Consider the following 22,933-nt stretch of genomic DNA (forward strand, 5'->3'; position numbering starts at 1 on the left):
AATTTATGACGGAGATGCTTTTTTGGAATGTAGAAAATTGCATTACTGTACCTCGTAAACTGTAGAACAGCAGTCAAAACTTTGTACAGCAACTTTGAGCAGACGTACTCAGTCGAGGCTCTCCCAGGCAGCAGCATTTAATTAAACCAACTTGCTCATGTTTTGTCAGGCGCCTCTTGGCTTTTCATTTATTTAAGGTAAACTCATATCCAAGCAACAGGGTAATGAAAAAGGGATGTCTTTAGATATTGGGGGTAAACATTACTCAAATTTAAAGCTATGCAAGTTAATTAAGAACATAAGATTACTGGGTCCTGCTGCTTGCAGAAGGCTGCATCTGACAACTGTGCGATACAGCTTATAAAGTTACTAGTCCTCACTAGCATCCTGTTCTCAGGTCAGTATATTATTTTCATTATATATAACACATTTCTGGAGCCAGGGAAATTCAGATGGGGTGACTATTTCCACCAAACATAACTATTAATTGGATGTCCTAGGAAAAACAAAAACCTATATAAACTCAACTGAGGCCTCTCTGCTTTTAGTGCACTCAATATCAGATCATCCCTTAGACGTTTTATATATTTTGTTTAATTATGCAGATACAAGCTATTGCAAAATGATGGGTCTGAAGAACATTCAACATTATACAGGAGGTTGGCTTTACATGACTAAAAGATGTGTGCTCTCTTCCAGGCTTCTATTAGCCTGCAGCAACCCAAAATATTTCTTATACAACTTCAATGTTTTCTTGCGAGATACAGCTGCACACTCGATTAGTGTTAGGGAATTGCTCATCAACAGTCAGGTGGATCGTTCTAAGAAAAGTTGTGTTGGATCGCTCCCCACTAAGGTATATATACCACATTACATGACTTTAAGGAGGTGGATGTCTTAATGTATATATCATATCAACGAGCAATTGTTGACTCACAAAGAAATTGTAGGCTAGAAAAAAGTCTACAACACATATTTCAGGGTAATATGCAAGAAGGCTGCAGATGAATGGCAGGATATGAATACTTTAGCTACATGAGCTTTAGAAACTGACTGAGGAGTTGGTACAGTCTCGGTTGGTAGCAAGTCTTCGTTAATAACAGAATTTGCCCTTTTAATTTTTTTTATAGAGTAGGACTTAAACAGTAAATCCACAGGTAGCGATGTTGTGCTACGTAGCTACAACAATAGGTCTAACATTTTGTGTTTGAATCAGGCACAAAATTACAAAAAGGTGATTATGCTTCAGTGGAAAGATAAAGAAAGATTCTCAATCCTCTGCCTTCCTAGAAGAGCGAGTTCTTACCAGCTAGAATGAAATCAAATTAGCAGAACGAGTGTGAAGTCAATAATGAAATGAAAAGATGCAAAACTACACAGTGGTGCTTCGATTATTTTACTATAGGACAGGATGTGTGTGACTGAACAGAAAACATGAAATGTTCTGATCTGAATAGTGAGATTGGTATGGATCAGTCTCCCATGCTATATGTAGCAACAAATGTACAGTATTTTGAAAATATATAAATGGATTATCCGAATGTATTTTTCGTTCATATTGATGTTAAGTACTTAGGCTTTTTTATCTTCTGTTCCCAATCATTACAAATATAAAAATGTAAGATAAATAAATGTGGACACGTTTTTACGTACAAATTGCAAGATTGAGCTTTATCAAATCACAGCAAATGGAGGAAACAGTATATGTCAGTGTATTTTCCTCATGTTTCTGAATGGCAGGCAAACATTTTGAATGAGACATACGTGGTGTACAATTTACATTTATTACAAATGAATTCAAACGCAATCCAGAGACAATGGCCACAGGACATAGGAGTTTGCTCAACCTTACAACGCAACAATATCTAGCTAAGCACAAACATGTGTAAACCACTGAGGCAAGGACCTACATATAAACACATTATAGTATGAATCTGAGACTTTACTTGCATTGTATCATACACCTGAAAAAAGACAGAACAATTATTCAATTTTAGCAAATGACAAGAACAAACAAGTACTCAGTGTGGGACATCATGTAATTCCAAAAAAGAGAAATTCCATACAAATGTAATTCCTGTAAAGTATAGAAAAACCTGTATAGCGTTAACATTAACTTGAGTAGCATTTAGCACTTTTGTAACTTTCTATGTTTCTCTTCATAGATTTACAGTATACCTTATCTTTTGCCATTTAACAATGTGTTGCTTTTCATTGAATCTATTTTATTTTTCTTCTTAATATGTACTATTTACAACATTTAGTTAAGGGATTGCAAACTCATTTTATTTTTACTCAACACTATACATTACACTCAGACTAGTATCAGTCAAACATATAATCTGGATATAAATGCAAATGCATCTTGTGTCGTTTTGCACATACAAAGACTGGTACCAGTAAGCGAACTATGAAAAGAAGAAAGAAATCCGACCAAACATAAAAAGTAAATACAAAGAAACACACTATATACTAGATGAATAGACCAAGAGGCTATAGTCTTGCATTTGTAGTAAACTAAAACATACTCACATTATGTGAGCCTTTAATCGGTTAATCAAGGAACTTTGGAAATACAATGCACAGTAGGGAATAAACGGCATGACTATTACGTAATTTACCATGGATCTACGCAAAAACTGTACTCATTACCTCAGATACAAAAATGAAAACAATAGCTCTCTACAGATGACAAAGGCCAGAAACCAGTTCTTGTTCAAGATCAGTAGATGGTTTTATTTATACGGAGATTAATTTGCACTACTGGATGAAATGGGCAAAAACTCTTCAGGCACTTCGGACTCCTTTCCTCTAACCTTGGACAAAAAAAACTGCAAGGCCATAAATGTGGTTTGACTGTTACACTAGAGGAAACTACTGACACCAACAAGAATAATCAGGGATTCATTATTTTTTCTGATACATGTGCGTCCCAACCATTTCCATCATGTACAAGGTTTAATCAGTTATTGGTCTAAGCGTTTATAGATTCTATGTTAAGAGTTGAAATGAATTCATGAAAACACATTTAGTTCTACTGAAAAGGTGTGGTTGCAAATCGATTGAAATTGCTCAATAGCAGATCGTTTGAATTCTTTAGCTGGAATTTACCAATAGTTCACATTTAATATCACACGTCCTCAAACAGAACACTAACTCTATCTCTCACCTTAAATCATTCTGAAAATCTAACCTTCCATCTAACCCTAATCCTATCCTCTCATAAGCACTGTAGTTTTTGTCCAAGTACTGGTGTGGTACCTGACATTGGACCTCGTTTGATGACTAAACATAGTACTTTAAAGACAAACAACTCTCCTTGTTGAATGGGGTGCCAAGCAATAGTCTTTCACAAAATAAAGGACTTATCCTGGAAATGGGTTATTGTTCAAAATGGGTCAATTATCAGGAATGAGATAGAAAACGAACCATGACGTCAAATGTCAAGATGCTTTTCATTCCAACATTCTTTGGAATATATTTTTTTTACATTTAAATGCAGATCCTCTCAAATCTACAATTGTATTAGTCTTCACCATTCACCAGTGCGGTCTAGGTCTACATAAGACATATGTCAATGTACTATCACCAGAAACTTGTGGGAAGATAGAAATGTAATGAATGGCTGAAAAGAAGTAAAATCTCGCAACCTTTTTTAGTTCAAACTTACAAATCAGGTTATGTGTTGATGATAAAAAAAAAAAAAAAAAAATATGTACATCTACTCTGTTGGGGGCAGAAAAAAAAACAGATCCCCTATGATGATGTCCACTATTCAGAATGAAAGAAAAAGAGAAGACTACGCACATTTTTACTTTATAAACAAGATTGAAAGAAAAATTAAGGGAATAATTATTTACATCCGCCACCATTGACCTAATTTAAATTCAGTGTCACACTAAGGGCCTTATTATGACTTTGGCGGTCTTGGAGCGGAACCGCCAACCCGCGCCATTATTGCCAAAGCCATAAGAAACCGCCTACCAGATTACGACTCTGGAGGGCAGTCCTTTGGTGTTGCCACGCGGTGCCTATCAAAAAGGGCACTACAAAGGAAACACCAAAGCACGTTCCTGCACAGCATGGACTATTAAGTTCATGCCGTGCAGGATCTGGGCATGCATGCAGACAAGGAGGCACACCATGAGCGCTCCCCGCATGCACCCAGAGGCATAAGGGGGTCTGTAAGGCCCCCTTTATTTCCTCTCTGCCACTGTTTTCATGGTGGGCTCAACGCCATGAAAATCGTGGTGGAGAGGAAACTCAAAATATGCTTGGCAGGCCGCAGTGGCCCTGCCAGGCATATTGCTGCCTCAAGGCTGCTGCAACAGGACCGGGAATCGCGGATCCCTGGCTGCAGCAGGGCTCCCATGGCAGTCTGAACCCCCTACTTCGTCCAGAGAGAGCTCATCATGCTACATAATTAAGTTCAATGGGTGGTTATGTTAAGCATAGTTAATGCCTTGCTGAGAAAAGGAATCACACCATACTATAGGTCTTGAATGTACAGTTTAAAAAAAATACGTTGTCCACAAACATCCTAAACATCTCTTCCTCACTCTCGAGTTTTGTTGAAATCCACAGATGGATTTTTCATTGTGCAATTTTGTCCTGCCACTTCAAGAAATCAACTGCAACTAATAATATTAAAGGTGTAATCTTCCATATGTTACTTGGCAAAAGCTAAGGTATATCTGAAATACCAAGACAATAAACATTGCTAGTAATTCCCCTTAGTTTGAGTGTGGTTTTAACAGATACATTTGTAGCTGTGTGCAGGATCAAATTAAAAATGCAAGTATAATGGCAGTACAACTCTTTGGTTTCAATTAAAAACAGAAGTAAACAGATAAAACTGTAATCCCTTTACCCCAATGGAAACAATTTCAAAACAATGCTGAACTTCGACTGTGCAAACAAAAAAAACATGTTCTTTTTGTCTAATACCTCTTTGGTTGCATAAACCCAGGTTCCCTTATGTAATGCTGTGGGCAGTGTTGTCAAGAGCTTTACTGTTACTTAAAAGTTTTAAAAAACGATTTGCGTTTATTTACGGATGTGATTATTATACAATCACATTGTCTGAAAATACTAATGTAGAACAAAAGTCCCTTTCAATCCTAATGTGCAATACTTTGTTCTCTGATCATGAGAGGAATTTACATTTGTTTTTGTTTCGTTCCTTGTTGGAGGCCTGGCAGAAGCAATTTAGCAGCACAGTAATACTGACAAGACAGCGTAGTACATAATAAGCTGAACAACAAACTGAAGGCAGTGAAATGTTAAGAGGAGTGACAAAAGACATCAGCACAAAACGATTTATGTCAGCCCAATTTCTTCAAGCACGCTTCGGGGAGTCTCTGCTTCCTGCAAAGCAAACATATGAAAACATAATCAACCGGTCAGGAAATCAGTTTTAGAAAGTTGTGCATATTAAAGATTGGAAAATGAAGTACACCACCATTTGTATTACTCCATGTGGCTAAAATGGTTGCAAATTTTAAAGAGGTGTCTTCATACACCTTTAAGAAGGTTAATCATAGACTAAATCACACAATGTAAAATGATCAATGTTTTTCCGTAGTTAAGAGAACAAACATTCATTATATGGACTACGAATCGCCCAGATCAGAAAAGGCATTGTTCTCCAAAAAGATACTTAAGTTGCTGAGGTGGGGCAAGAGGTAGTTTGGGCAGTGTGGGGGGAAATGGCTTCAAGCAGACAGAGGAGGAAAGGGAAACGTTCAGCACAGCTCTGCAAAATATGTTTCAATAACAAGTAAGGATTTAGGGGCATATCAGCAACAACCGGCGATAATTATCGCTAAGCGCACTTAGCGCTAGGATAATTATCGCCGGCTAACGTGGATTTTTATCGCCGAGATAGCGTGCTATTAGCAACGCTCATCTCTAAAGCGATAAAAATCCTAGCGCTAACTGCCTAACGTGAGATTATCGCTGGGTTTCCAATGTGGCGTTAGCTTGTTGATAGGGCCTCACAAACTTTGCCATGATATCCACCTTCCATAGGATATCATGGCTAAGTCAGTCCTGAAGCAGGCGTAAGGAAAGTAGCGATAACAGGGGTTATCGCTACTTTTCTTGCCGCTATGCTTCATAGCGTGGGGCTTGATAGGAGAAATGTCGCTTAGCGACATTTCTCCTGTCATGTCAGGTAAGGAACGCCCACTTTGCATCTCATTAGAGATGCAAAGCTGGGCGTTAAGAATACGTGCGCTAATTCAAGGTTTCATGCGTTAGCGTGACTTTGCTAATTAGGCGATAAAATTATCGCTGCTGTGGAGATTCGCCCGGAGGCTAAGAGGTGCCTCCTCAATATATGGGAGCCAACGAACCTGCCACCAAAAGGGAGGCTCTGGGTGACGCTCGGTCAAACGGTAGCGAAGAGGAACATAGCCAGGCTCTGGGGCAGTTCTATTCCTCCCAAACTGTCAGATTGGAACAGTGATATGGACTGGTGCATGCTGCGGGAAAAAACTGTGTATGTGGCGAGGGGGTGCCCCCGTAAGTGGGTTGAGGTATGGTCCAAGTGGAATGATTTGAGGGGGGGCATTTGCGAGCCTCCTTCCGTCGCACAGGAAGACCCCGGAGATGTATAGAATCCCACCGCTCTTGTTGCTCCGAATGCTGGGAGAGAGAGGCGGAGGTCGCAGCACCGGGACGTGGAATACATACCTTACGCACAGTGTTGACCGGTAGTTTCGGGGGGGTGGGGAGGGAGTTTGATTGTTCGGTACCTTTACGCCTGTTGAGGCACCATGCCACTGCTGTATGGTTGTTCACAGAGAAATTGAGACCTGCAATATCCTTCTCTACAACTTGGTACACTCGCATCTATTCACGCCGCCGTACCCCCGGGTTGACGGCACAGGGCTGTGTGATTTGGTGACATATAACCGTATATCCTACGCGGCCAGCCCGCAGAGTTGTAGGCTGTCAGCTGTGTACTGTGTATCTCTGAATAAAGGTCTTTAAAAAAAAATAATAATTATCGCCGCTTTTCGGCCAAAAACTGCAGCAAAAGCGGCGATAATTTTCTATCGCCGCCTTGTAAATATGCCCCCCTTACTTCCTTAAAACGTTCCACCTTGAAAAGTAGTTTTAGGAGGTGGACAGTTTACACAATACCATATGCATGGCTTTATATCTGAACATAATTTCCATTTTGATCTCCCAACAAGCAATCACATGATAAACTACTGCTCTAATGATACAGTGGTTTTCTACACCTACTGCTATGAAAGTTTCAACATTAAAATACTGTCATTTGTTTATTGCCGTTTATCCTGAAACTGGCCTACCTTATTTTGAATTTTGGACATTTTCTATGTGCATCTGTCTTCTATTTCACTATCAAATTAGGTGGCCTTTCTATGCAAACTAGTGCCTTGGCACGATTATTCAACTCCTCCGTTACAATATTTGTGCCCGATTATCAAACGGTTGTTCACTATGCATGCTGCGGAGCCTCAAGAGTTGTACCCAGCAACATCTGTCATGATCAGTATACAAGAGACACATTTCTGCTCAGGTTCATGCATCTCCTCTATGGGCAGAACGAGAAGTCCAAGGCTGGTTTCTTTATCTAGGGTCACATTCTTGGAAACATTGATCTCCGGAATCCATCCTCTCAGTTTCAGACAGCATGGAAGAATCAGCATCTTTTACACAAGGATCCCCTGTTCTAACATTAACATCATTACCTTTGCTCTCAACTACTGTGCCGTCTACTGTGCCATCCAAACTTAGATCTAAAACAGCGAATAGCTCCAGCAATTCTACACATAAAAGGCAAAAAGGACACTCCTTCACCAGTAAAACATGCTTCTAGTTTCAATGGAACTGTTCCTTATTGGAAACCAAGCACTAAACCTTCTATTGCAGAAACTAAAAAGTGACTTCAAACCCTAGAAGAAAAATGGGCACACATGGATAACAGTTACTGTGGTTGAGCAGCATGTAGGGCATCCCCAAGACTCAATATACAATAATAATAAATTGCAAACAGAGGGGTCACTTCTCAAAAAACGGACAGAAGATCTCAAAATACAAAACAGCAGAACAACCTCAAGATCTACTGCTGGCCAGAAGGGCTGGAAGGTTCTGACCCTATCCTTTTTCTCCCAATGTTTTTCAGCAAATGTTTTGGAGATGGAGGGATCCGTATCACTAAATATTCAGCAGGCTTATAGACTTGGTTATAGGGGGAGGAGGAATTAAACAGAAAAGCAAACAGATGGGGCCTTCTTGATGTGCATGGGCAATCCATTGCAGCCAGAGCATGCATCCCTCATCCGTTATGCTGTCTGGTAGCTTCTTGGTGAGCACTGCTCCAGGAACAATATGGCCTCTGTTATTGTGGTTATGGAAGGAGCATAGGTGAGATGGGATGGAACATGGCAGCAGCTTACCTAGCACATTACCTGCAGGAAAGCCAAAACTGCAGTTAGTATCCACAGTGGTGGATTTGGAGCTGCCATGACTGATCATCTGCCACACCACCTGAAAGGACTACTTTGCATACTAATTACCAAATGGAAAAACTAGATATGAACATCTGTGAATTGCTGTGGTCTGCTCCCAAAGTGTGACGGGCAACCCAGCAGGGCAGTTTGAGGCAGCTCCTTCCCAAGAAGCCAATTGCTTATTTTTTGTAAGTTGCAGGTTATGCTGATTTCAGATCCAGCACACCGATAAAGCTGTGTACAGCCAGACCTAAAAATAATATATATATATTTATGAAATCAGAGCCCAAGACTTGGAACATTGTGTCCCATTGAGGTAGCGCTTTCTGCTCGACACACATTGTGATGACTTGGTACACATACCACAAATAACAAATCCAAAACAAAAATGCCTTACCGAACCGGACTAAAATAAATATTGATGCCAATCTTGATAGAGGTTTTCATTGAGACTTACATTGCAATGAGGGATACTTTAGGAGGAAAATGGAAAACAAAGTTGGGCAAAAAAAAAAAAAGATGACACCTCCTTGCCATTAGAGTGATGAAGGCCTTGCTCTGCAATCCGCCTGCCATCCACCACCCCATCACATCACATCACAGCCCCTCCGAATACCGTGCTGGGTTTTGTGAGAGAACACCAATAATTATACAGCAGAGAAACTCAAGCATGCATGTTTGACAGGAGGTGAATAATCAATGTACAGGCAGTAAGGAATTCACCATGTCAAGATGACACCTACACTTCGACACACTTAAGATGATGAATCCCCCGCTCCTTTGTGTTTATCAGGGTGAATTAATTTTGAATGATTTGGACACCTTAAATAGTAGTGACTAGAAGTGCATTCCTCTCAGAAGTTACCAAAATATAAAAAGGCAGAGAAAAGGTTTTAACCACTCACTGATGTAAAATGAACATGAGCTTTAGACTTTATCTGAAACAGCAGGTGACACCGACTTTGAAAAGCTAAGAGGTACCTATTCAGAACTTAGAAGTGCACCGTTTATTGTAGACACCTGGTGTACCTGGACACATCACACAGTTGTGGCCATGGTAGAAGCAGAGAGAAAATGGTGGGGTCAAACGCTGCAGCAGTTACCAGCACACCACCCTTCCACTGTAAGGGAGACTGCAGAAAGAAGCTCCAGCAGCAGTTCAGTAGATCCCACTGATAATCAGCAGCTATGCCCGACAGGCCTACTTTGTATACTTAACATCAAATGTAAATACAACATTCGAAAACTGCTGGACTTTGTTAGACGGACGATCAAACCTCCATCAAACCTATTGAGACTATGCTCTGTAACATTTATGGGGAGAAAACTCAGCCTGAGTAGCAGATGCTTGTTTATTTTTCTTGTGGGAAGACTGAAATAAAACCAGCAGCAGCACAGTCCTGCAATCTGCTTTATTGTCAGCTAGGCAAATATAGATGTCTATTACTAATGTGTAGACATTTTTGATAAATTAGTCTATCCCTTCACCCCCATCAATTGACCCAGGAAAAAAATGTGTTCAACTTTACTTTGTAATTTGAAGACTGCACAATCAAACATTCCCATTAGGCTATAGGTTTGTGAGCATAGGGCCACAAATCCCTAATACTCTTGCAATAGCTTAGCATCTTTGCAAGAAAGACACACTGTGAAATTCAATGGACTACAGAAAATTTCAATGCTAAGACTGATTTATCTCCTAGTCTCGCTAACAGCAACAGCTCAAGGTCGCCGTGTTTCCTTACAGTCCTGATAGTGTCTTGACTCAAGGCTACATGCCAGAACCAGATTTATGAAGAACACTCCAAATTTTGAACTAAAATGATTGATTTATCATTCACTTGCATAATATCCCTTGCAATGCATTGAGAGAATTTAATTTTCCCAATATTTTTTCTCAAAATCATATCCATGATTATACCAGCAAAATCTTGGCATGTATGCTCAAGGGTGTTTGGAACAGTACTTCAATAGATTAACATGCCATGTTCTTGAGAAAACAGCCACATTAGTTGGGAACTTGTGAGGGTACCCTATTCAGGTAATGGATCTTCTGCCGGTGTCATTTTCTGCAGGCAACTTAAAGACCTAACAATAATGATTATAGTGCTTTCCATGAAATTGAAAAGCACTACTGGAACAACCATTCTTGGTACTGGCAACTCCAGTTTGGGAATTTGTCACTGGGTGGCAATGTCTTTCATTCCAACAAATTGTGAGATTCCAAACTTTGGGCTAAGCATTGCCCTTCCAGAAAGGAAATTAAACTGCGCATCCTACTTTGGTGTTTTGGAGTAGGCGGAACCAGAAGAACCTCTGAAAAGTAATCCAGGTAACAAGTGTGACTGGGCGTCAAGTAAACCTGTGAAACTCATGCTGGCAGAGAAAATATTTGATTGAGAGCCTGGACAGCAGCCATGGCTTAAAATATTTCCAGGAGCAACAAAACCACAGAAAGGTCAATTGGAACCAACTTCTGCTCAATGGCAGAACTTGCATCAGCAATGGGTCAGGTATTCAGTGTACACTATTTAAAATTTGGGAAAGGCTAAGAATAAAAGTTAGATTTGTTCAGGCAAACCCATGCAATATACACAAGGTGAAATTCATGCCTGATATGGCCAACATTCCAGTCAAATCCTCAATAGAGAGAAGAGTTTCAACCTCTATTGACCCTTATGGACTTAGAATAAACCTTTATACCTTTACTGTAGGACCATGACCGATTGCTCATTAGTTACTAGTTAATATAGTCACTGCAGATTTCTTTTGGTAATATGCTCTATATCTCAAACTATTTTGAAGATTGAATGTAGATTGCACTGCTGGGCACTGCATGCCGGGGTAAGACAAAAGCATTCAAGCTACAAAACTATAACAGTGATTTTTGACAGAGTCCCGGGGGAGGGACCTTAAACCAGCTGTGCATCAATAAAAGCCCTAAAACATCACAGATCTTAAGCAGTTTTGTAGGGAAGATTGGGGCGAAATTACTCCACAGCAACGTGAGAAACAAAAACTCTTACATGATATGTTTACTTTAAGTTATTATTGATAAAGTAGCACCCACATGTTATTCAATCACATGCGCTTCACTTTAATGGCAGCCCCGCCCCTTTCCTTAGATGCAGCTCATGTAAGGTAAGGGGCGTGGCTGCCAATAAAGTAAAAGTGCGGCATGGGAGCAGTTAAAAAAATTTTTTTTTTATACAACAACAAAAAAAAACATGTGACCACATTCGGCGCCGCAAATAAACCAAAGTCACGGTCGCTGCTGTATGAGCGTGCCGCGCTATGGAGAAAAAAAATGTAAGCAGTGGGGGGGGGGGGGGGGGGGGGAGTGTGTGTCCTGTCGGCAACAGCAGGCAGGCACAACACCATTTAAGCAAATAGATAGTGCTCGGAGGCTGTAATTAAAGCCTACCGAGTAACACCACATGTAAAGGGGGTATCCTTATGGGAGGTTACAAAATGAGACAAGGCGGTTACTAAGGAGCGACTACTAAGCCTATTGACTAATGAAAAGCCACAGTTTCCAAAGGACAATGACACAAGTCAATGAAAAATATGGGTAGAGTGGGCGGAGCTTCAAGGTCATACCTGAATACAGCATGGCTCGCAGAGCAGCGTATACGCTGCCTAAGCTCGGCCTAAAAAGACTCATCAACAAGCACCTCATACCAATTAAGTGCATTTATAAGAGTTGTATAGCTGCAATTCAGTTACCCTTTTTATTGGGGATATCAATGTTAAATACTATGAAATTTGAAAATAGACTGAGTATGCTTGCATAATTATACAACAACTGTACAATGATGCTGTAGTGCTCCAATAATGTACAAGGATGTGTAAAAGGAGTAGAAACAATGATGCAAGTTAACAAATTAGCTAGCAGAACAAACAGTAATATACATTCAATTATGGATGCTATGCTGCACGATGATAGATGGACAAAGTACATTTTCACCTGATGGATACATTGAGGGACATTTAAAATAATGGAATATGTACTGGAAAAGCAGGAACACCTCTCTTTAGTCAGAGACCAGAAAATTCTAAACCACGAGACGTCCAAGTCAGAAACGCAGAATATGCTACTAGACGCCACTCTGAAAAAAATGGCTTAATGCATTAAACAGAGTAACATCAGCTGGCAACGGAGACATTAAAGAAGGTATAATAAAACATATTCCTCACAGTTTGATTTGGTAGTCAATATATTTTTAAATATGGAGGTACTTTAGTGGTGCTTCTGTTCTTAGTGGAATTGCCATAGTGTATACACAAAAGGGAGAATGCATCTTCATAAAAACAAAAAGGTAGTTTAGAGCACCACAAAGTACAACTTACTTTAGCATCCTAATTCAAGGCAAGGCACAAAGCAAAGAAAAGAAAGATTATATTAAACAAAACCGTAAGAGTATTTTATTTTTTTTAAAGATCTTCAGATTTAAAAATACTCAAATAGCCAAAAAGTCTTCTACCACTGTTATGAACCAATTTAGCCTCACTGTTAAATAATTTGATAACATTCATTTTTTTACAAGTGTGTCCAAGTCTCTTTACTATCTTGCCTTACATAGGATTCGTAATAGCAACATCTTATTTACCAACCTATTTGATTCTTTGAAAAAGGTTAACAATTTTTAATTAGGAATCCAATGCAATTTGATTTTTCTACATTAAGAATGGGCCTATTCATTAGTAAAAGTGAGAACTGGCAGACAAAGAGATAATGCACACACAAACACCAAGAGACACTGCACAAAAGGAACATTGACAACCTTTGATAATGATTGGTTTTGGCAAAGGAAAAAATGGTTTGTTTTACAACTTATGGGAAGACAGAGTAATGAATAATAGAGGTAGGCATTTCAAAATACAATGCATGTGTGAACAAATGCTTTGACAGAAAGATGCCTCAAAGATGAGCAAACATGAGAAGAAAGGTGTCCTGTTTCTCTGCATAGCCAGTTAAAGCACCATCTGCCTGTAACACTGACATCAAAATTAAGCACTGGCAAAACCAGACGCTCATCTACAAGTGCAACTTCAAGTCAGTCTAATTGATTTTGCCTATGTTGCTTCTTTAAATTCCAAACAGGTCTGCCCTCAATTTGAGGTCCGCCGATTATTTTTTTTCAGACAAAGAAGGCAGACATCCAGGTTGATATATTAAATATTAATGAAACGGTTAGTTGAATATCCAAAAAAAAGCCATTAGCAGAATCATTAACATCCATAAAAGACAGTGCTAAAAAAAAAATTACAAAAAAAAAATACAGCCTCCAATAGTCTGGTGCTTCTGAAAGATTAATCTCAAAAACGTATTTAATCCTGTATAAATTTGGATTCACGAAACAGACTATTTTTTTTAAATAGAATTATCATTAAATTAACTTTGGGATTTGTAGATTTGAAATATATTTATTAGCAGTTTCGGAGTTAAAATGGTGCTCTACAGAAAACTATTGATTTCTTGACTTCTGAAAGCAAGCAGTGACTGGTTTAGGCCAACAGATTTTGAAACGCTTTTCTTTTTTTATTTCTGCCGAGGTCAAATAAAACATGGAAATGTTTAATGTTCGCTTACATAGTTCTCAAATTTTCCAATCGTACCTTTTAAACACTCATCGTCAAATAAGAGCAATACTGACTCTTTTCTTTGGCGGATCTTGCATGTTACGGAAATTCCAATGAGCTACCCGTAAGAAGAGAATAACTTAATTCTTACACTTGACTGGAGCTGCAGGATGCATCCGTTCATTTTCTTTTTTTAAATGACTGAATATTTCACTGCCTAATGAATATGTGGAGAATATGTACTTCGCAGTCAATAGTTGGATAGGCACGTGTGAAAATGCACAGTGAAAAACTATGACAGGCAACATGTTGATGATAAATATGGCGGACAGATTAGAATAGTAAAACAAAGATACATTGTGTACAATAAAATAAATACACTGAAAACGTCCAGATCAGCAGAAGTTTTTAGTTGTCCTATAGGAATCCCAAAAAGATTTTGTAGAAATTGCCTCACCAACAACTTATCATAGCATTATACAGATGGATGTGCCATTGCACCCAATCTGACAGGATCACTAACACTATCCGAATCAAAATATTGAATAAGAAAAATATTGTGTCAAAAATATCGTTTTGCTATCCTTACATCAATAAGTACAAAAATATCAGAAACAAATATTGGTTCACACTAATACTGTTAAAAAAAACATACAAAAATAGTGTTTCTTAGCTTAATATATATATATATATATATATATATATATATATATATATATCTCCAGCTCAACTTTCCGTCTCAGTCCCTTCACTCGCGATCGGGTGCTTTCAACGCGGTGACGGATACCGCGTGCAGTCAAAGCTCCAGGTACACAAATACACCAGCACTCACGGGAACAGTGTCCAGATTTATTAACAGGACAAATTCACAGCAAAACGCGTTTCGGCTATCGCCTTTGTCAATTGCAAGCGGCGTCGACTTCCAATGGACATAAATACTTTACTTATGTCATAGACATCAACATAGGACTTACTTCAGTCCGAAATGGCAGCCATTATTAAACATGCAAAATCATACTTGCTTACAATACATATCACGCCCTGTATGGGCATTCATAATGGTTAACAGAAATTTTAACCTTCACATTTCACCCTGGATGGGTATTTAAATACTGCCATGTGCTGAAAATCATATGTCTAATAAACACATAACAGAAAACAGAAGCTCCATACACACAGATTTCAGCTATAGGTGGACAGCCAACTCTTCCCCACTATTCAAGCCAAGTGGCATCTTGGTCTGAATATCAATAATGTATCTGGATTCAAGTCTTCTCAATTGTAGCTGTCTGTCACACCCTCTGACATTCAATGGTACATGATCCAGACAGAAGAAACTCAACAGATCCCTGTTGCTCTGATGGAATGATTCAAAGTGTCTTGCCACTGGATACAATACATCTTTATTATTAATGGCCCTCATGTGTTCTAGAATGCGTACCTTTGTGGGGTGTATGGTACTCCCTATGTAGCGCAGGCCACAAGGGCAGACCAGACAGTAGACAGTGAAACAGGTGTTACAGTTCATTAACTGGTTAATCTTTTTGGGATATTGTAGACCAGGAACTTTATAGTGAGTGGTCTTCTTACTGTTTTTACATGCCCTGCATTTGAGACATGGATAAAACCCTGTGATTTTTCCAAACGGTGATGTTGTCCTCTCTTTATTACAGTGGCTCTGTACTAAGTCATCGCGCAATGTTCTCGCTCTCCTAAATGTCAAGAGTGGTGCTTTGGGCATGTCTCTACCTATTACAGGATCTGATTTCAGAATGTGCCAATTCTTTCTGAATATCTTCCTGATGACCTGGGCATCCTCAGAGTAATCAGTAATTATCCTGAAATTATTGTCACCTTCTTTCTCTGGTCTAGTACTGTGATCTTCATCTTTAATCAAGTCAAATCTAGATTTAGCTTCCGCTTTTTTGATTGCTTCGTCAAGGATATCTTTATGGTAACCTCTCATCCTGAATCTGTTCATGCTCTCTCTTGCTGCCAATTGATAATCACTATCAAGAGAACAATTCCGCTTGATCCTAAGAAGTTCGCCATACAGGATACTAGTTATGGTCTTTTCCGAATGGCAACTTCGGGCATGTAGCACGGAGTTACCCGCGGTCGGTTTTCTATGCAAGCGAGTGCACAGTCTACCTTCCACGGGGAACACCACTAGATCCAGGTAATTCACAGATTCCTTACTTATATCTCCTGTGAATCTGAGGTTAAGATTATTGTTATTAAGTATTCTAACAAAATCGCTTGCTATTTGTTCAGTACCTTTGAAGACAATAAACAAATCATCAATGTATCTTGTCCAACTGATCACTTTCTCAGTCCAATATACATTGGTCTCCGCCCAGGCCACCTGCTCCTCCCACCAGCCCACAAACAAGTTCGCGTAGCTGGGGGCGAAGCAGGTCCCCATCGCAGTACCCTGTATTTGTTTGAACAAGACATCCTGAAACAAAAAAATATTGTTACACTAACAAAATCTTACAAACTCGGTTAACATGATATTGTGTTCTGCCAGGTTGATTGAACGATTGTCCAAAAAATACTGAACAGCCTCGATTCCTTGATCATGATTAATACTAGTATACAGACTAGATATGTCAAGAGTCATCATCACATAGTCATCTTCCCAATGTATATTTTCCACTTGTTTCAAAAAGTCCTTAGTATCCTTGATGTAGGAAGCCAATTTGGTGACAGATTCTGACAAGAAAAAATCTACAAATTTAGACATATGTTCAGTTAGACTGTCTAGGGAGGAAACAATGGGGCGACCAGGAGGGTTTGAGGGATCTTTATGCAGTTTAGGAAGGTGGTAAAATGTCGGTAATTTCGGATGTTTGCATTCCAAAAAACCGTACTCCTCTTTGGATAGCATTCCTTTATGATACCATTTGTTTAAAAGATTCCGATAAGACACTATGCTGCTTTCGAACTCCTTGCGTGTTATCTTAGTATAACTGAGTTTATCATTGAGTTGATTTAGTGCTTCCTTTTGATAATACTCAAATGTCATCAAAACGACATTACCTCCCTTGTCAGATGGTTTACAGACAATGGATTTGTCATTCTGTAGATCCTTAATCGCCTGTTTTTGCCTCTCAGTGATATTGCCCATCCTTCTACTGTGATTGTTCCTTCCTCGTACTTTGACCAGATCTTTCGTCACTACCTCAGTAAATACGTCGATGGAATCAGCCGGCATCATCGGAACAAATCTAGATATAGGTTTGAATGGACTGTCAGGATTAATTTGCATTATCTCTGGTTGATCCGTCACTCTCTTTGGGATCAATAGTCTGGGATCACCTTCATGTTGGAGATCTTCCATGACCGCCAATACCTCTAAGTCGCCAGCTGTGAGATTCTCCATGTCACTCATTGTTGTTGTTCCTTTCCCTTGTATAGGTTTCTTCCCTTTGAAATATTTCATAAGTTTCATTTTTCTTGCGAATCTGAATAAATCGATCTTGGTTTGCATGTATTCTGATTTTCCTCGAGGGGCAGAAACCTAATCCAAACTGGAGCACTTTAAGTTCCGCCTCGGTTAGTGATATGGGTGTTAGATTTACCACGGTAAGTGTTTCTGATGTTACCGTCTCACCCCCCGTTTGCTCCGGGTGATCCGCGGAGATGCGATGCTGCTGCTTGCTCCAGCCGCCTCTCCTTGTTCTACGTTTGTTCTTCTCCTTTGTGACGGTGGTTTGCCTCTTCCACCTATGCCCCACGTTTCTCGGATAATACGAAACTCCTCGTGAAAAGGGGTCGCCACTACGTTTTCAGCGAATCTGGATTCCCTTTCATCACTACTTAAATCTGCATCAGTGACTTCAGATTCCGATGTATCCCTTTGTTCGGTTGCTGCTTTATTCCTGCCACTGAGTAATTGTTTCCTGGGTAGGTCGTATCTCTTGGCGAAGGTCAGAACGCGTCCCTGCTCGTAGTCTCTCTCGTTGCGCTCGAACTTATTCTGTTTCCTTTGCCTTATTTTTTGTTCATACGCTGCAATGCATTTTTTCATACCCTCCTTGAACTCATCCAATCTACTCTTATCGCACTCTTTTTCGATCTCTTTCTCCAGTGCGTTGATATCCTGTAGCGTAGTATCCCTATCGCTCCAGGCGAATTTAATCAATACAAGTAACATTCCCTTGGATGAGGCCGCCGTATGTTCCGCCCATTCTTCCAAAAGTTTGGGGTTAGGCTTTTCATACGCGGGAATGGTATAAATTCTGAGACCTCGTGGGACTCTGTCTACATCAATGTAATGCTGCAACGAGGTGGCCTCCCACCATTTCCGGATTTCTCGTTCGTAAACTCTTTCTAGTCGCGCAAACTGTTCCTTCAGTAAATTAGCCCCTCGGGCCGCACCCTGTCCACCTTCACTGCCGCTGCCCCCAGAGCGAGTGTCTGTTCTCTTTTTAAAAATTTCATTGGCCACTTCGCGTCGCGCCTCTTCATTAAACATATCACTTGGAGTGGTACTCAATTATTACGTGCTATGCTGTTCCCTCGATCTGCCGCATTTAAATATACTGCTTTTAAGACAGAATGTCAAATTTCCTACCGGTTGCTGAGAGTCTTTGTTTTCTTCCCCAAGCACGAGTCCGTTCGCGTGAAGGAAATCCATGTTTTTCTTCCACTCGGCTACAGTTACTGAGGCTCTCAGCGCGGTGAAACAATGTTGCAAAATCCGTTGCAGCCGTGAAGGGAGATTTAAATCCAGCTCAACTTTCCGTCTCAGTCCCTTCACTCGCGATCGGGTGCTTTCAACGCGGTGACGGATACCGCGTGCAGTCAAAGCTCCAGGTACACAAATACACCAGCACTCACGGGAACAGTGTCCAGATTTATTAACAGGACAAATTCACAGCAAAACGCGTTTCGGCTATCGCCTTTGTCAATTGCAAGCGGCGTCGACTTTCAATGGACATAAATACTTTACTTATGTCATAGACATCAACATAGGACTTACTTCAGTCCGAAATGGCAGCCATTATTAAACATGCAAAATCATACTTGCTTACAATACATACTGAATATTTCACTGCCTAATGAATATGTGGAGAATATGTACTTCGCAGTCAATAGTTGGATAGGCACGTGTGAAAATGCACAGTGAAAAACTGTGACAGGCAACATGTTGATGATAAATATGGCGGACAGATTAGAATAGTAAAACAAAGATACATTGTGTACAATAAAATAAATACACTGAAAACGTCCAGATCAGCAGAAGTTTTTAGTTGTCCTATAGGAATCCCAAAAAGATTTTGTAGAAATTGCCTCACCAACAACTTAACATAGCATTATACAGATGGATGTGCCATTGCACCCAATCTGACAGGATCACTAACACTATCAGAATCAAAATATTGAATAAGAAAAATATTGTGTCAAAAATATTGTTTTGCTATCCTTACATCAATAAGTACAAAAATATCAGAAAAAAATATTGGTTCACACTAATACTGTTAAAAAAACATACAAAAATAGTGTTTCTTAGCTATATATATATATATATATATATATATATATATACACACACACACACACACACACACACACACACACACACACACACACACACACACAGGTTAAACTAGTAAATCTTAAAATACTGTAATCTATACCTTTAATATAATGTTAAAGTTCACGAATATTTAATATTACATATAAATATATACTTCCAAACACAAACATTTCTGTGTGAGTAACCATCATTAAAGATGTATATATTCTTTTTTGTTGTTTAATTCTTTCAATTTACTACTATATTACGTGAAACATAAAATTGAGCAATTCAATTTCAAAACATTACATAAATTACTAAACAAAAAATAAAAAAGGATATTTACAAAAAAAAAAAAAAATAAACAAATACTATAAAAGTAAAAATATAAAACAAATAATAAATACATTTTACCAATATTAAGAAATGTTTTCAAATTTTGGAATAATACATATATATTATTCCCACACAATTTATGCAACAGTAGAGAAAGTGTAGGACTTCGGAGGGGTTAAATATATTATTCTCACCTCCAAGCAGTGCAACAGTAGGGAAAGCATTGCACTTTGGAGGCGTTACATTTTTTATTCCCCCACCAGTCTAAGGAACAGTAGGGAAACTACTTAACTTCAAACACATTAGATATTTCTATAACCGTATTAATTAAAAATATATAAGCTCTAAATATTAACATATATATATATATATATATATATACACACACACACACACACACACACACACACATATACATTCACCTATTAAAAATATAAACAATTAACCAAGTTACAAAATTCATAAACAATGTAATTAACTTACAATGAAAAAAATTATGGTTATTTGATTACTACTTCATTAACCTGACATCCTTTACTCTTCAAACCTAGCAACCCATAGTTACAATATAACTAAAATAAATATTATAACACAACTTACATGAATGATAATCAATTACATAACTTAATAATGGTTAATAATTATTTAATCAACTTCCCATCCAACAACTATACACACCCAGCAGCCCAAACCTAATATAACTAACTAAAATATATAATTTGTACACAATTTACATCAATTAAATATTTAATTATTCATTGATTTTTTTTTTTTTTTTTAACTTTCCACCCTATACCTCTACAAACCTAGCAATCAGTATTTCATAATATACGTACCTAATATCAGTCACATATTTAAACATTAATTAATAATTATTACCTAACTAACTTCTCCCCCTAAACCCCAACAATCTGCTACATTATAAATTACTATTAGCAATAATATTAAAAATTCAAAATTACTTAAAATTGCAAACAATATTAAAAAAGTAAACAATTATACAAACTGTAACACAAAGTTAATATATGACCTAAAACACATTAAGATAAATGATATTTTTTTAAATCATATTCCTGAAAACTATATTCTTAATAACGATATAACTTACCTGAAAAACAAATATTCTTGACAATGACATTCCTGCATCATAATATTTTTTTCTGGAAAGTTCTGACTCCTGATATTTAAAACTGAATATTTTGTCTAAATACGATCTGATATTCGAAACAATGTTATTTTAATCATATCTGGGGTACCTAACAATAAAGGATAAATCCTGGATATACCCAAAGATGTTTTGTATTTTTTTATCTGCATCCCTGCTATAATCAAGTATTTACTTATTTAAAAACTCCCAACAATGGCAGTTTGTCATGGTAGTATTCACCTACCAAGGTGTTTATAATCGCTTATGATCAAGAATGACACTAAGTTGTGGGTGACACGATTCCTCAATCTCTTTTTGGATTCCTGTAGGGCAACCATAAACTTCTAGTGGCCTGGGCATTTTCTGTGTGTTTAAGGTATGATATGGAGAATATGGCGAAGTTACGTTCTTTTTTCTTTCCAGTTTTGTATCCACATTGTGTACAATACCATTCCAAGATGGCTTCCACATTGATGTGTCTAAGCTGTTCTAAATGGGAGCCCATATAGTAATTGGTCACCACCCACTATGATATCCCATGGAAGCTACAAGCTTTAAAAGTCCTTAGCTCAAGAAAGCAGTTCACACCGAAGATTTCCGAGTGAGGGCACCAGAAGCACAAGAGTGTATACTGGACCCAAAGACTTCACCAGTTAAAATTGGTAACTGGATTTTAGAATTATGGACAGGCTTCAACAGTCTCATGTCTAAAACTTTAAGTGCTAGCGAGAAGTTAAAAACTGTTCCAGAATTAACAAACCCAGATCAAGCCAACCAGACTAGAACTTATGCTTAGGGTGTGAATGTTTCACTCCAGGCTTCTTGGAGTGTTTAAGTTCCTGGCTCAGAGAGTCCTATTAGATTCTTGACAGAGACAATAGGTTACGCCGCATGCAACAATCATACATTCATCCCATAGGTTATGCCAAATTTCTCAATTCCAACAAAGGGTAACTGTTCAAAGTGGGGGCGCCAATAGTCATCCACATCAAAGAGAAAAGAAGGGTGAGTGAGTGGGTGAATGATAAAACTAGCTAAGGGATACCAGGGAGAATTAAGCTTAATGCATAGGTTCCCTTGCCAGGTTAAAAAACCAGTAGGTCGTGAGTTACTGATCGGGTATAATGTGCCTCAGTAACTTTCGGTCAACATGTTTCGCACCGTCTAAATGGTCAGAATGATCCCTGGCGTGAGTACCCTTCTTTCAGAACCCTATATCTCACACCCTCAGTCATCATACGACAGTAACAATAAACGATCTCCGCTAAAGCGACCCTTTGGGGGACCCGTAGGGCATTGAAGTGCTGGCCCGACGAGGAGCAATGCCTGATGATTAAGCATGACATCCCTCGGGATGTGTGAGGGCATCAAGAGACAAGACTTGCGCTTGCCTCTAGTCTGTGGGGTTTAGACCTAGGTTTCTCTTGTTCCCGCTTCTTTTCTCTTTGATGCGGATGACTATTGCGCCAACACTTCGAACAGTTACTCTATGTTGGAATTGAGATTAACACAGGGAGCACAGGTATTGGACCACAACTAGCTCCTAGTCCCCCCCCCCCTCCTCTCTCTTGTTACATGTGCCAAATGTCTACCATAATCAAGAAAGCATGAAAGCTACCTTTAACTACTTTCCTTCCAGCAGGATTAATTACGCTGGTTGTAGGCTTTATCACACATGAATTCCAAAATTTTGCTTTGATAATTCAAATTAATAAGCACTGATTTTCTATCTGGTTTGCCCTCAATCGTGTAAATTCCTGAGAAAAGGTGCTGCCTGAAATCAAGTTCTCATGTAAGGAGTTATAACGTCATTGCAAAATCTTAGGAGAAGGAAACGCCGCCTGAATCCCCTGGCAC

General features: G+C 38.8%; 1 protein-coding gene across 2 annotated transcripts in view; it reads right to left on the reverse strand.

The window, feature by feature from the left end:
* Window positions 1–1,765: 1,765 nt before the first annotated feature.
* AP1S2 (adaptor related protein complex 1 subunit sigma 2) overlaps window positions 1,766–22,933 on the reverse strand; it is a 116,173-nt gene continuing 95,005 nt past the window's right edge. For both annotated transcript variants that reach the window (XR_014967785.1, XM_085622223.1), the window contains one exon: window positions 1,766–5,367. Coding sequence is in view for 1 of the 2 variants with exons in the window: in XM_085622223.1 (XP_085478349.1) it covers window positions 5,320–5,367 (48 nt within the window). In the remaining variant the exon portion in view is untranslated. The remainder of the gene's footprint in view (window positions 5,368–22,933) is intronic.

The sequence above is a fragment of the Triturus cristatus genome, chromosome 8 (genome assembly GCF_964204655.1).
Source record: "Triturus cristatus chromosome 8, aTriCri1.1, whole genome shotgun sequence".
In the NCBI taxonomy this organism is placed as follows: Eukaryota; Metazoa; Chordata; class Amphibia; order Caudata; family Salamandridae; genus Triturus; species Triturus cristatus.